The following is a 16199-nucleotide window of genomic DNA, read 5'->3' on the forward strand; positions in this document are numbered from 1 at the left end:
GTTGGAGAAGAACAAGAAGCAATCACTTCACATGTGAAATGCCAAAAAGGGTTTTCTGTAGCCACAGTGTGACAACAAATACACAAAAATCATAAATTGTGTAAAACAGAAATTACGAGTGCATTTGTGTAAGTTAATTTGTCTTCTGTCTTTGACCTTCAGGCAAAAGTAGACAATGAGATCCTTGATTACAAGGATTTAGCAGCCATTCCCAAAGTCAAGGCCATTTATGACATTGAACGTCCAGACCTAATTACTTATGAGCCATTCTACACTTCCGCCTACGAGGACAGACAGGAGAGACAGAGTCTTGGAGAGGTAATGAACCGGCAAGCAACCCATTCTACTATAAGCTTTATTCAAAGCCTGCTTCGCTTCTATCCTCTTTTGAAACAGTTTCTAATTGACACTCCGTGGTATTGTTGCAGCTGCTATTCAAAGTGCTTTTTGTCTGTTTGATCTGGGTTTAATGGGAACAATCATGATGATGCCTCATGTGCGAAACTGCACAATTAAACACACAATTAAACACCTACACTAACACCAGCCACTGGCAGAGGAATGGCAGGGGGGAGGTTTGCAACTTGTCTGCATGTGCATTCTCATAACTCACATGGATATCCTAGTCTTTGGGTACAGCAAAGTCCAGAACGTGAGGCAAAAGCCAACCTGGTGTGCTGTACAGCACCGATATTCACAACAGAATATGAGGAATACTGTGATGTTCTATGGCAGTAAAAGGATTAAAAGCAGTGGGATGCTTTCTCTCACACGTATCAAAGAGAAATATATTTCCAGAGCACTTTGTCAGACGTACTGGATAAAATCTGAACTAGGTCAGGATGAAGTGCTCTTCCACCTGGGAAAGCAGGTTAGTTGCATTATGGAAATAGCTGCCTCATATTTTAAACTGCTGACATTTAGTAAAGATTCTTGTATCCTGCCATGATAGAAGAAAACATCTGACTTATTCTCTTAAATTTGTATTTAAAGATATCTTTCAGGTTGTAGGGTCCCCAGTTTCCTCAGGTGAACTTCCATAGCTACAGTTACTATTTACATGGTTTCAGAACAGATCGTGAAGCAGATTTTGTCACGTAATACCATCTGACTGTAAATCAGACTTGCAGAATGCAAATTTAAATGGACGTGGAAATGGATTTACTTCCTTGCAATCTCAGTGACTTCACTGACTGTAACTGAATTGAGCGTGAAGATGAGCTGAGGGAAAAGGAAGTACAGTAAATCATCCAGGCACCAGTGGTCTGAAGATGCTCAAATCAGTGACTGATAATCTGCTCTCTTAGCAACAGATCAGAGCTGCCTCAGTTTTTCTACTTTGTTCTTTAACGTTTTATAGGGTTAGTCTTTTAAATAATAACATGAGTTGGAAATCCATGAGTCTGTTCAGCTCAGGAGTAAAATAACAGATTAACAGGTCAGAATAGTACAGAATTTCCACCCTCATATTTATGTTGGTAGTGAAGCCAGCTGACATCTGTTTCAAAACCACTGTGAGATGCATTGGTGACCTCTGACCAGTTCCAACAGGCCTGACCCATTCCACAACACCCTCTACAAACACAAGTCTCTTGTTAGTCACAGAGACTAGTTCCTAACTAGTCTCACCCAGAGAAGGTAGACTATTTGTTAATCCTTAAGGGGAAGCTTCTCACTGACAACGAAGTATGTTGGAAGCTGATAAAGCAGTATGGTGGAAGCTGTCTGCCGTTACACTTGTTCCGAGGATAAGCAAAAGCCTTTGGGGTTTTTTTACCCTGTATTTTCACCAGCATTAAATCCAATTAATTTCTGGTGACTACAGAAATTTGTTCTGGAAACAGAAAGGCTCTCACCTTCTTTTAGAGAATCTGGGTTTTCCACCCAATGCTACTACTGACTTCTGTCACCTTGGGCAAGTTACCTCACCTCTTTGTACCTGTTTCTCTTCCCTTCCCTTGCCCTAATGAGAACACAAGCCCATCGGGGTGGAATAATCTCTTACTTTGTGTTTGTGTTGTGGTAATCGAGTGATACCTCAATCTTGGTACATCATACGTCAGTCACCATCATCTTTACAAAGCAAAGGAGGTGACATATTTAGTGGTGGCAGGGATTTGCAGACTTTGAGTGATTTAACCTGCGTTCTCTTTGCAAAGTGTGTGTATGTGGTGGTGTTAAATAAAAGGGGACCTTGAGTTTAAGCTTGTACACTAGAAATGCCTTTCACTGTGATTTAAAAAAAAAAAAAGAAAAAAATCACCAAACTCAGCTAAGGAAGATTTCTGGGTGTATAAGGGAGATGTGCAAGAGCCACCAAAGTTAATCCAGTAGTGGAGACAAACCTTAATTACAGGGAAAGGGCTACAAGTAAATTATAAACTTTAGCCATAGAAAGTGAGAAAACACAGCATCAGACTTTCTTCTTTATTGCAATGGAAGGGAAATGCTTTGAAAAGTTTCTCACTTATAATCTCTCTAGTTCAGTTAAATCCCGATCTTGTTTTTCTGGAAGTCTGTGATGAAAAATGTTTTCACATAGCACCATCTAGCGGGACCTGGCATTTTAGTTACAGATCCACCAGCAGTTAGTGGGCAAGAGAAAGGGAGCTCGTGAAGAGGTGGTTTAGCTTCTAATATAAAAGAGATATGAAACAAGATCTGTAAATGAATTTTTTGCTACTGAGGCTGACCCTTAACGTAGTGATAACGTTTTCAGAAACTCAGGCTCTTCACGTCCTATAACTTCTGCCGTGCTAGCAGCAACCTGGTTAGCACTGAAGTCACCTTTTCTCAGCTCTGACTTTTGCTGCATAAATATTGAGAGAAGCAGCATTTTACCTGCATGTCCTTTGTTTCTAGTATTCTTTCTGTTGAAAGTATTGAATGTCTGTAACAGCGTTCAGTAAACAAGCTGTCATAAACTGAGAAAAGTATTATTTCTAATGTGATAGATGCTTCAAAATGGAGCAGGCATCCTACCTGGTAGTTCAATAAAAAGACAGTGAAAATGTGGTCAGTGTGAAATGCTGGAACTTGTGTTATAAAATGACACCTGTAGAAGTTTGCAGAAATGTTCCAGAACACAAAATGACCTGTATGACTTCAGGTATTAGAGCAGCCCCTTAGATCTCAAAGTGATAGAGCCTGCTGCGGTGAGTAGAAGTTTTACCGTAAATTTGGTCAGAACAGGCTCTGTACCCAGACTTTTTCTTTTCCTTTTTTTTTTTTTTTTTTTAATCTGAAGTCATCATTCTGTGTTTCCGCTGGCTTACTATTCCAGAACTGAGCTGTTTCTTCTCAGTCGACTGCACAGTGTATTTCGAACTGACTAGTGTAGACTTCTGTAATAGACCAGATTTTAAAAGGCCTCATAAACCCTGAAGAACCAAGCATTCCTTGGCAGGCTCAGAGTTTAAGATATGGCAGTTCACCTGTGCAGATAAAACAGTAAGTTGGCTGCAGAGTGTGGTTCCATTTCACAAGAAGCAACGAGATGATGTCAGATAGTGATGGGGTAAAAATACATGAAAGGTTGGTCATGGATTCAGCACGTTACTTTCTGGGATGCCTTCCGAGTCTTAGATTCCTGTGACTACCTTTTATAGTAGCCATTACCTTAACATCTAGGCAACCACAGCAGATTATGGAAATTTGTTTATTTACAGTAACACATAAATTACTAGTAGAAAAATGTGGGAACGCACATCACAACATGTGCTTTTTTCATTCACCTATTGAAAGTTTTAGATTAGCTCTCAGTTGGTTTTGTGGAGAATGATGCTACGAAGAACTGTGTACGATATGTTTCATGTGGAGCAAAGTTTTTATGGCTGCTGCTGTTAGATCTATAATGAAATGGTGGTTTGCTGTACAGAATTTGTGCAGTTATAAGGATTAGGAAAACAAGAATGTAAAAGACATTCATGTCTTTGATGGAACGTAACAAAAGCAGTCTTTAAAAAGCTTTGTGGAAACTTGCTGAAAAGGAGATGTTCTGTACCCAAATAAAAAAATGTCATTCCTTTGTTTGGATACTTTGCATTCACAGTGTCACCAGCTCCACGAAAGGTAATGATCTCTCAATACAAAATGTATAGCTGGATATTTATTACCAGAAATTCTGCATATGTTTTACACTACTGCTGTTGTACGTTATTGTAATAGTTAGACCAAAATCAGCAGTTTTGCTTCTGAGACATTATCTTAATAGCTGTATCATTCTATAGTAATTGTGGTCTTATTTAAAAGCATAATCTCTTGCCCAGTTTATTATGGCAATTAAATAATATTGAAGTTTAGTGCATAAAGAGAATAATTAAATCCCGATCTTTCAGCTTCAAATTGTCCTGTGATTAAAGGGCACATAACTGGTAATTATACATAGCCTTTATTCTTGTTCGTACCAACGTATGCATGATCTTATGCTTCATTTCTGAAGGTATTTCTTGCCTCAGTTTCCCTATCTCTGTAATACAAACTTTTCATAATATTGTGCATATTTCTGCCCACTGGCCTTTGCGCAGTTCTTTCAATATACACGCTTGTAATTCCTGTCAGTTCTCCTTATGTAACCATGGAAGAACACAGAGATTCAAAAGAGATCATATCAAAGAAATGTTGATGACAGCTACGTACTCCTTTGCATGGGTATGAAATGTAAGGCCTTAGGGAGGAGCACATTTTTGCCAGAGTATGTGTGTTGGAGGAAAAACATGCTTCATCCTGGAAGTTATTCTGTATTTCTGATGCCATGCAAAACTCTGAGTTAAGATTATTTACTTTTGATTTTCACTTTAAAGACTTCTTCATAACAGGCATGGTTATTAAATTAATAACCTTTTCTGATTTTGATCTTTACAGCTATGTTTCAATTGCCACAATGATTAGATGGTTGAGAGATGATGTTCCATGATATTTGACTGAATTAATCATGCTTACAAAGATTCTCCCAGAAACTTGAATTGCTTCAATGATTTACGGACCAGTTCCTGGGCAATGTGGAAAAATCAAGTTCCAGTGCTGCAATAGCCTTAGTAATTTCTGCATTGCCATTTTATATTGACGTATATCCATGTATCTGCAGCAATGTTTAGATTGCCCTTTTCTGGCCCAGCACATGCAATGATGTTTCGGTAACCTTATTTTTATGTCTTTGCAGTCTCCAAGGACATTATCACCTACCCCTTCCGCAGAAGTAAGTTTGGTGGAACATTTGGGGGCAGTATCTTACTGTGATTAGAATTATTCACTTCAGCAAATGGCAGGTGTTGATTTTGTTATCAGTCTGATCCATCTCTGTTTGCCACATAGATGTGTTTTCTGAATATTGAAACATAACAAAAATTAACTCTAAAAAGAAAACAGTAAGTTCTTATTGACAGATTGTACAAAAAATGAAGCTACCTCTCCTACCCCTTTGTTGTCTATAAAGCAGAGTCATTTGTCCAGCAGAGGTCACTTCTTCTACATTCGTCTTTCTTGTGGCACAGGTGGACTCAGATCTCAGGAGCCGGATGATTTACATGAGCTAAAATGCTGCTCTAAGCATCTAAATAATAAGCCATGTTTGCTACTAAAACATTTGGAGTTTTGTCTTGAAGAAAACATAACTATGTTTGGTTTGGTTTTGCTTTTCCCTAGGAGTTAATTTGAACATCACAATAACATGAAACATTTGGGAAGTCATTTGTCAGGATACAATAGGTGCCATTGCAGAAGCATTATCATTTTGGGGCTGGGAAGTGTTGCTTATTTACACCGTAAAAGTTGTAGTGATTGCTACATGTTAAAAAAGTGACTATAAAATTTCTTATAAATCTTCACGCATTACCATCAGTCCTATCCCTTTTGTCCTGGTTTAGTTTGCGTTGTGGGGGTGGGGTGTGGGGGCAGATTTTTGTTTGTTTTGAGGGGTTTTGTTTGTTTTTTTAATTGGATTTTTTTCCCCAGGAAACCAAGTAAATTGAATTATATACAAGAAGGTTTCATGTTTTCAGATACAAAGGGAATCAAATTTTGATACTAAATACTTTTTGATGTAGCTAGTCGAGACACGTGGCAAATTAAGCCACAGAGAGCTCTGTTCTGCAGCTCTTGAACTCTTGCTGGTCTCCAAGTTAGCTAGCTGAAGGCTAACTCATGTATCTTATCCAGTATGCTGCATACTCTGAATGTACAGACATATTCTGAATGTAGCTTCCCTTACGGAGTCACAGGAATGTGGGCAAATCTAGGAATATATAGAATTTAATAGAAATTACAGGTGGAGTTGGAACCTTCCAAGACTGAACTCTGACCCGGACTATAAAAATGGATTGGAGTCTTTGGAACAGATCATTAGAAAACAGTAATAATGAAGTAGGTTGAAAGCTTAAGGGGTATTGTTATTTCAGTAGCTTCTGCTGATGTCTTCAGATCCATCAAAGTTAAGTGCTGCTAAAACTGTGTAATACTCGTTTACATTTATTAGAGAATGCTTCTATTTTGCAGGGTTATCAAGATGTTCGGGATCGCATGATTCACAGGTCTACTAGTCAGGGATCCATTAATTCTCCAGTGTACAGTCGTCATAGCTACACACCCACCATGTCACGTTCCCCACAGCATTTCCACAGACCTGGTAAGGGCAACTGCATTAGAAGTATATGTAAAACTATTGTTTCTTTATTATGTCACCTAGTGGTGCAGCGAGGCATTTGTTTCTTTTAGCAATGAAAATTTAGGATTGAAAAATCGTTGCATATTTTAATATCTCCTTTTCTACCTGTTTTTTTGTTCTTGATTGATGCAGTCTTTTGCACTAGGCTGATGAGTGTTTCTTACATCATCAATATGGATCTTCTGGTTTTGTTTCTAATTAATTATTTTTTAAAACTTTGTATGTTTCTGAAAGCGAGCAAAAATTTGCAGCAGTGAGTCACAAACTTAATTCTGGAATTTGGGAAAAGTATCACAAAAGTGATAGTGGAAACAAAAGCTATGGCTTGACTATACAGAAGTCAGTAATGTAGGATTCCTCCCTCCTACAAAACAATTCATTTAAATCTTGGTGCAGCCATGGATGCGTGGAATTTTGGATTCAGCAGCAAAACCCCCAAATATTCCAAATTGCTAGTAATTCTTTAAAACATAGACTCATGGTTTGCAAAGTAGATTTCTTAATTAAAGCCATAGGCAATTGCCTGGGAACATTTAAAAAACACAAACTTCATTTACTGGTTTAGGAGTGATGTACAAGTTCACTGTACAATATAGAAAACGTACAGTTCATTCCGGTTCCCAGTGCATTCAAAATTACTGGTTGTGTATATAAAAGCAAGATACGAAAATAAACTTTTCATCCACACCCAAATTGCATAAAAATTTACCTCTAAATGCTATTCATTGAATACTTTTCAAGCCTGATTTTATTGTTGATGGTAATGAATTAGATCTTTGTGATCTGTTTTTTAAATTAAGTGATACAATCGTGCAGTTCCATCTTCCTTGGTCATTACAGCTGAACAGTTGGGATGCCAAAAGCGCATATACAATAGGAGCTGCGTTTTTAAAATTAAAGCTTTATAATAGAGCCACCACTGTGGAACTTGAATGCTGTAGCCATTTCCTAGTGGGGGTGGGCTGAAAGCAGCTAATTGTGTCTGTCAGTGAATGCCTTATTTAAAGGACCCAAGGGAGGTGGGACAGAAGCAAATTGTGTCTGATACTTAGTGCTGACAACGTGACTGTGTTTCAAGATGACGTTACAGTTGAAACCGAAAGAGACTTAAAAGCATGAAAAAGCTGCAAACTTCTGTCTCTTGATTTGGGCAATTCTGAGGGGATTTTTCCATTTGTATCAGTTGTATCAGGGATATGAACAAATCCAGGCCCTGTTCCAGACTTTACTGTGTTTGAGTTTTACTGTCTGTGTTCAGTCGAAGACCTTCCCCAGAAGCAATCTCTGTTTATGTAACTCTTGTGATGGGCAGATGGGCTCAAGCCAGAGTTTGGATCCAAATGTAAAATCTTCAAAAGTTTGCAGCCTGAGGGATTTTCTGAGAAGATATTTGTTCAAACTTACCTCTGTTCAGATGATCTCATCTTTGGCTCACCTGTTTGTTTCTCATATGACACAGAAGTAATTCTGTAGAATTTATCATTTTGATCTTTGCTACCCTGCTTTGGGGTAATTGTTAATGCTACTTTATAATTTTCCTACAGTAATTACTCATGTTGAATAATAGCACATGTATATTTACCATTTTTCTCCTAATGGCACTTCCTATCATCACGTTATTTGCAAGAATAATTTCTCTCTGAATAAACCCAGTGGCCCCAGATAACTTCTTTGGCTCCCAGCTAGCCCTTGAGAGAGAAGTGAACCATTGTGCTGACGTTGTCAGCATAAGATTCTTCAAAAATTTGAGTGCTACAAGTTTTGAAAAAGTTTGCAGCCTTTTCCTCCTGCAGTGCCCTAGCTGATGTTGGCAGCATTTTTGGAATGTCTTAAAACAATAGAAAACAGCTTGTATGCCTCTTGACTGACATTTTTTTGGTCAGGCACTTTTCAAAACAGCTGCTTTCTTAACTAATTGAGTGTCAATGTTTGTGATGTTTGCATGCTGGTAGCAGGCTACTTTTTGGTAACAAGGCATAGATCAGAAGCTCGTTAAGCCAATAAATGTTATGCCAAATTAGTAATGCAGTTCAAATCTGAGCCTCTCTTCTAATACTTCCTGTAATTTTGTCTTAACATTTATGAACCCTTCGGTACGTCTTTAACCTTTTTTTTTTCTCCTTCCTTCTTTTCAGAATCCTAATTGTTCAATGCCTTTTTTTTTCTTCCTTTGAAGCCTCCTTCCCTGCCTTTCTCTTATTGTTTTTCTTTGTTTTCATTTTGTTCTGCCCCCCGATTCCCTGCTGCTGCAGAGCTGCTCTCTACTGGTGTGCAGCGGTTGTCATACCTGCGCACTAGCAGTCTCAGCTCCACTCACCATGACTCCCGCCCCAACTCCCCCTTCCGACACCACTTCATCCCCCATGTCAAAGGTAAGGAGCCAGGCCTCCCCAGGGAGTACCCTCCAGGCTGGAGATTTATTAGCATTCTGTCAAAGCTAATAAGGTGTATCTCCGTAAGGTTGTCATTGGCTGTATAGCTGAGCATGCCTCGAAATGTGCCGTTACACTTAAAACTACGTTAGACTAGACATAATGTCCTTTTTTCGGAGGAAATATGTCATTTCTAAGGGCCCTAGTTGAAGAGTCATCAAGCGATTACCTATTAGAAATATACAGGAAAGCATTATCACTTACTATTTAGAACCTATATGTGCCTAATTTAGCTTCTTTCTAAAGCAGTACATAACAATCACTACAGCAGTTAGCATATCAAATTTAATTATTATTTCCACATTCTTAAAACATGCATTTAAAAATTGACTACAAATACTGCCTGGATGAGACCAAGGTGATCAAAAATATGGAGAAGGAAAAAAAAAGATTATATAAAGATCAGTGGCAACAAGGAAGTTAATCATTGTTAACCACATTGGCAATAATTAGTGCCCAACAAAGTAAAATTAAAATCTCTAGGCCTCTCCTCAACTAGTGAGAATCGACAGACTCTGCTGAAGGCAGTGGAGTTGCAGGGGTTTACACTACCTGAGGATCTGGTCATTTCTCTTTTTTTCAATCTGTTATTTTCCATGGTTAGATTTTGGGGAGGGTTGTTCTTTCATTGTGTCCCTTCAAGGAGCTCATTCAGTTCAATAAGCTTTTAGTTTTGTTTCTTGCTTTCTGTGAATGTGGTTTTATTTTTCTTTCTATTGGAGCACTCTCTGGCTGTGCTGTCTCTTCTGTTGGGGGAGAAGATCATAGCTTAGATCACCTGCAAGAGCTCAGAAAGAGGCAGTGAGTAAGTTGAACATAGGTTCTATTCTGGCACCACTGATTAATGTAGTTAATCATAAACTGGAGAAAATCAAAAACAGTTGCAAGGAAGTTGTTGCCATGAACTTTCAAGAAATGCTAATAGATCTCAACTTTATAGCTCTTCAAGCATTCAGATCACCATTACTAATTTTACTCTTGCCTTTTCTTAGATGATTTTTGTTAATATGCACTTTCAACTTTCCTATTATGTCACTATAAAAAAAAACCTCAAACTTAAAAGATTGGGACCCTTAAAAATAGATACACTGCTCATTTCAGCATGCAGTTAATTCATAATCCGTGCAATTTCAACATTTCTTTGCTGTAATTCCAAATTAATGCTCACACTCTAAAGTGGCATTTTCATTCTTTTTCTGTTGAGAAAATAGCTTCTTCAACAGATAAATCAGAAGAACTATTGGAAATCCATGCCTATTGTTTTCAGATTTCAAAGAATTACCTGGCGTGTAAATTAGGTATGTATCTCAGTTATCGGTACAAAAGGCCAAGTGGGATTACAAGCACTGTAGACAAAGGGGTGGGTATGGTTCTTATCAGATATGTCACGTAAGACATTGTAAGAATCCACAATTTTCTGAAAATTTTACATAAAGGTCTTGGGCCTGGACAGGATTTATGTGTTGTAACCCAGCAAAGCTCCTGAAAGCTCAAGTTCATATCACTGTGACAGTGTACACCATCTGACGATGTGGTGCACTTGAGAAGGGGCAAGTAGCAGGTACCCACATCTTGTAATTCACGTGGCTGAATTGAAAGAGTAGTCTTTTAATAGTTGGTTGAGAGAAAGAAGCACCTTCTTAAGGTGACCTAGGTTTCGTGCCTAGGTTAATGTGGCGGGAATATCGGCATATTTTTCATTTCTTCTTGTTTTTTCTCCCTGTGGAGGAAGGCGACTACTCAAAAAACCCAAAAATGCACTTTTGTGTTTCAGTTCAACACTGCAAGCCAAGTTCCCTCAGAGCATTGAGCCAAATTCAGACATTCATAAAATGTACACAGATAAAGTAATTTGGGGTATTTTTGGTAATGATCTGGAAGAAAACATGAAATAGTATTGCAGAGTTCCCTGATGACATGCAGACTGGAAGAGTAGTAGTCAATAAAGAACATGAGCAACAGTTTTCTCAGTGAACAGTGTAGCCAAACATAAGCCATGCTTCTATGTGATGTTGTCCATCTGTACATGCTGGGAAGAGCAGTGACTCTGAAGAGGATTTGACTGTTCCAGTGGATGTTAGAATGGATGGCTAGGACAGCAGAAAGAGATGCTGCAGCTAAAAGAGCTAAGTAGAGACGTTAGGTACTTGAATAAGATCTGCAGGGAATTGAATTGGTAGGTCCACAGTCCCAGCAGGATGGGTGACATAAGAAACACTGCAGAAGCACCATCAAATAATTGCAAATCTCATAGTGACAAAGTTACGGCTGTTAATGTATTAACACTATCAAATGGAAGGATTTGGTAGTGATTTGTTCAGTGTCTATGTACCTGTGTGGTGACAGAACGTTCTCCCATATAGCAGGCAAAGATACAATAAGATCCAATGTTACACTTAAATTAGATAAAAATCATCATTATTTCTCTGACTTGTTTAAGGTGAAGATAAGTAGCTATTGAAACAGCTTAGGAAAAGTTTTTGTCTTCCCATTACTACAAAACATTGAAAGGTACAAACGGTCAAAAGGCCTGAAGACCTTTGTAATTTTTCCAGCACATTAAGTGATCAACAAAGTGCACACAAAACATTAGATGAACAAATGTTCATAATGTTCCCTAAGTCAGAGCAAGCTCTGGCTTGTCCTGTAAAAGGAATAGGAAGGAAGATAGTTCTTAATCAGATATACTCTGAAAATACACATAGTGTATATATGCATATATGTACTAACAGTGCACATGCACTTAAAGAAAGACAAGATGATAGGGACTGGTAATATTTTTGTTAAATAAACCTCTCCACTATTACAACATGTAGGTGTAAGCATTTTCATAGGAAGAGATAATATAGTTTGCCCAGTATATAATCTGGGGGGGGTTGTGTGGGGGTTTTTTTTAACATTTGAGTAGTGTTGAGTGAAGTCCAGTTGCACTATGTCGTGTGTCCTCTTCACTACTTCATGCTCATAAATAGGTATTTTGTTACCAACTGATGAGGTTGGTCTGGGTTTCCACATGGTTCTTCATTTGTCCTCCTTGCATACCACATGTGTCCAAGTACCCCCTTTTTACCTTTGTGAGGCAGAAAAGGGAGATTATTCTGGCACTGGCTGCATCTAATGCAGCTCCCCGATACTCTTATCCGTAGGGGTTTGCCTTGGGTATTCTAGGTGTCTGTTTTCAAAATTTAAAGAGCTGCATTATTTTACCTTGAGAGTAGCATTTCTGTGTCTACTAGGGAATCAGACCCTTGTGAATATGTCTGAAATGAGAACTATAGCACTGCGAGGGTTAATCAGATGTGATAGATACATTTGCAGTGATTCAAAGAAGAGGCATCATGTGATCTCCTTTTTACTTGGTCAGCCTTTCTCAAAGCTACTTGTACTTTTAGCAGGAAGGTGAACTTGGTGTAACTTTGTAAGAAAAATTTCATAAAGCTATAGTTTTGGGTTTTTTTGTCCTTTAGGAGTCAGAAAATATGGGCCATAACAAAACTGCTTTGGTAAAGGGGGAAATATTTCCAAACAGCATAATGATAATGAAAGTGGCATACGACACATTATGCCTGTGTTATTTTGTATCATCAAGCCAGAAAAGTAGACATTTAGACCAGTTTCAGTGTGTTTTCATACAACATAACGCTTAAACAAGTGTAATGCTCAAGCCTTGTAGACAATGCCAAATGTAAAGCACTTTGAGGAACGAAGGGGCTAAATATGCCTCAGAAAGTCTTAGTGAGAGTTTGTTGGTGTAACATATATGTTGAACGAGCTGATATGCATCAGCTTAGACTTCATTTAATCTCATTTGGACTCTCCATTGAATTTTGTCTTGTCTCAATAAAGTACTGTCTTTGCTATGAAAGAATCAAAACAAGTGCATGAATGAAAGAAACCCTGATCCTACTGAAATCAGACAAAACTCTCATTGAGAGCCAGGATTTCATCTCGCATGCCTAGAATTTTTCAGAGGCATTCAAGAATATTGCAAAGCCCCCGTAAGGTTTCCACGTAAAAAGAGCTCCAAAGTAATGTGTATTTCTCTGCTCACAGACCTTCCCATAAGGAATCTACCCACCTTCATAGTGAATTTGGGCCTTGGTTTTCACAGGTTCCTGCTTTCCTTCCCTGAGGCAGGTCTCTGAAATCAAATGCTCTCTGTGTGTGATAACTATTTCCAGGGTTTTGTGGATTCAGCTGAAAGCTCTGCTCTGGAAAACAGCCGTGCTTTGGCTGTTTCATGACTTTCGGTTTTGTGCGGGCAATAAGGGCTACACATTTGGACAAGATGATGAATGATAGTTTGACAAAACCTGAATAGGACGTAGGGTTTCAGGTGCCATTGAGCTCTTTTTCCTATGTCTATTCAGAAGTAGAGCAACTAAATTGCAAGTTGACAGAAGGCTCAGTGTTGCTTGCAAGTTGACAGAAGGCTCAGTGTTGGTTGCATATGGGTTTTTTGGCCTGATTCTGTAAACTTAGCTTGTGAATCACACAGTGAGCCCAGTGGTGAACACTTCAGAAGGCAGCAGGAACCTACATTACACTGCTGTGTATAGGCAAGCAATTATATTCCTGACTGCTAGAGGAACCTGCTTAACAAATCGAGCTATAGAAAATGGGAACTACCTGATGGAGCAAACAGAATGAAAGAAAAAAAACCCTCTGAATTTCACTTCTGAGGCTGCTGTGCTCAAGTGATTGATTTTTATATTAACTCCGTTATCTCTTAACATCCCCCACCCACCTACACACACACATGTGCAGCTTCATGCCAGGGGTGCGGGAACTAGTTTTTCCTACAGTGTTGGCCAACTGGAGTGCTCTTGTTGCTTTGTGGAGTTAACACTAGTTATGGCATATCTGAGATAGTAAGAGAGACTTTCCTGTGCAGGCACAGCAAGGAACCCAAATTCAGAGCATGCACAGCCCCTACTTTTATGTAAAGCTGCAGGCAGGCCGGCCATGAGGCCCTGGGAGGCAGGTACAGGCGGGCTAGCAGCTCGGCTTTCCTGTGTGCATATGCACGTTTCACAGATGTTGGCACTGCTTTCATAAATTGTGGGTGATTTTATAGCACTTAAGCCTTGTTATTAGAGTGGGCTCCTCAGGGATGATCTAATGAGAATCTAAGTAGATGTACCATTCCCTCCTGCAGTGGTTGGAGGTAATGAGACTGCCATCCTAGAAAGTGTAAAGGAGAGTTATTTGTCAGTCCTAGTAGGAGTCATTAGGAGGAGAGAGCCTGCACAGGAACCCCAGGAAATACAAGCCAACAGACATCTGTAAAGCAACACGTGCAGGATGATACCATGCTAATTGTCTACCTTGTACTGTATGCATTATACATTACCGGTTCTCTATAAACAAATTATCCGTGTACCAGGTACAAGATTAGCTAGTGTACATTTATGAATGTGAGCATACTTAGTTGTGTCTAGTTGAGATAAAGAGGTGGGAATAAGAAGAGTTTCTTCCCTGTATTTGTAGTGTTGGTGATAGAGGCATTGTAAATTGAACGTGCCCGCATTTTGACTACCAATTCCCAACAGGTGAAATGTACTTGTGACTCCTCTGTTATGACAGTCCACAGGTCAATAAATCCCTTTTGATTCTTCTCTTTCATTGAATATACTACTTGCTAATGGAAGCAGAAAGGCAGAATGACATGTCTCTATAAAGGTTATAAATTTTAGACTTAATTATCTCTTGAGGCCATCTCAATACTGATGTTTTTTTCCCTATAAAACAATGATTTTGCTGAAAAGTAACTCATCATTTCTCAATAGAAACAAAAGACATGAGTAAAATCGGCTTAACCAAGTTAGGTGTTTCACCATCACAGTATTTCAAAGGCTGGACAAATAGAACACAATATTGGAATTGCCAAGTAAAGGACCATATATTGAGATATGACAATATTATTTTAAATAATCGTTCATACTGCTTTTCAGAGTTAGTAAACCTAGCACTTACCTGGCCAAAAGCTCAGCATTGCTGTACCCAAAATAGAAAGCCACCATCAACTCATGTGGTTGAAGGAACATCATGTTTGGGGGATATCACGTACATTAAGTCATTCAGGACTGAAATATCCAAGTGGTAAATACAAAATTTTCCACATGCATTCTTCTGGAAAAATCTTGTACAGCCAAGCCCCCTGAACTGTGCATGTAATTTTCAAAATATTTATGTGCAGATGGATTAACTTTTATACTGGGAGAGGCCTCTGTGGTACATCTCTCTCAGCGAGGTTCGTAAAGAGCATTTTTTTTTCTCCCTTCTGGTGCCTTTTAGATTGTTCAAGTAGAAGAGGAACTTTTGTGTAAAGAAAACTTACTTTCCCTCCCCTTCCCCCCAAATATATAAATAAGAAGTGTGCTGAGTCAAAGGTTTTGGGTCCTCTAACGGGACATAGGAAACCTGTAGCTGAAATGAAGCCTGCAGTTTCTTTTTTCTTGTGTTTTATAGCCCTTCTGTACTTATCCCTCCCCCCCTTTTTTTTTCTTGCATTGTTAATCAGCTTTTCTAGGGTTTTTTTTAAGCCCTTGTGCATACCTGAAAAATAGAAGGGGTTTGATGCTCCCCTACTTTTCACCATTGTGGTCACTCACACCCATGTAAAATAAACACCCATGTGGACAGTTTCTGCTTGTGCGAGTTTGCACTAGTGTGAAGAATGGCACAAAGTAAAAGGCAGCAACATTATTTTATGGTACGCACACAGTCATATGTTTGGATATCTGGCTGTTAGGTCTTGATGCTTGGGGATCAACCAGCCTGGTTCTGCAACGACCCCTCGCCCTGACAGACACGGGAACTTTTAGGGCCGTTGGATTGCTGTGGTGGATTGTTAGGAGGCAAAGAAATAGTCCTGGTAAGAGTAATCCTACAAATGGAACAAACTGTGCGCAAAATGGAATTTAAGTTTTCAGACATTAGATTCAGATTTGCTAAATCAGCAGTGGTGAAGTATTGTCACCAGAGCCAAATTTGGTGTTGACAGAGACTTGGGGTGGAACCAATGATACGGGTGCAGCCACCAGATGGGCTGCATTGCTTTACAAATTATTTTGCTATATCAAAAATTTCCTACCAGAGAGTTA

General features: G+C 38.9%; 1 protein-coding gene across 14 annotated transcripts in view; it reads left to right on the plus strand.

Annotated features, from left to right (window-relative positions):
- ABLIM1 (actin binding LIM protein 1) overlaps nt 1–16199 on the plus strand; it is a 119043-nt gene that overhangs the window by 78328 nt on the left and 24516 nt on the right. For all 14 annotated transcript variants that reach the window (XM_009325928.1, XM_009325921.1, XM_009325922.1 and 11 more), the window contains 3 exons: nt 163–318; nt 5162–5197; nt 6493–6622. In XM_009325928.1, the coding sequence (XP_009324203.1) occupies nt 163–318; nt 5162–5197; nt 6493–6622 (322 nt within the window). The remainder of the gene's footprint in view (nt 1–162; nt 319–5161; nt 5198–6492; nt 6623–16199) is intronic.

The sequence above is a fragment of the Pygoscelis adeliae genome, unplaced genomic scaffold, assembly GCF_000699105.1.
Source record: "Pygoscelis adeliae isolate BGI_AS28 unplaced genomic scaffold, ASM69910v1 Scaffold4, whole genome shotgun sequence".
NCBI lineage: Eukaryota > Metazoa > Chordata > Aves > Sphenisciformes > Spheniscidae > Pygoscelis > Pygoscelis adeliae.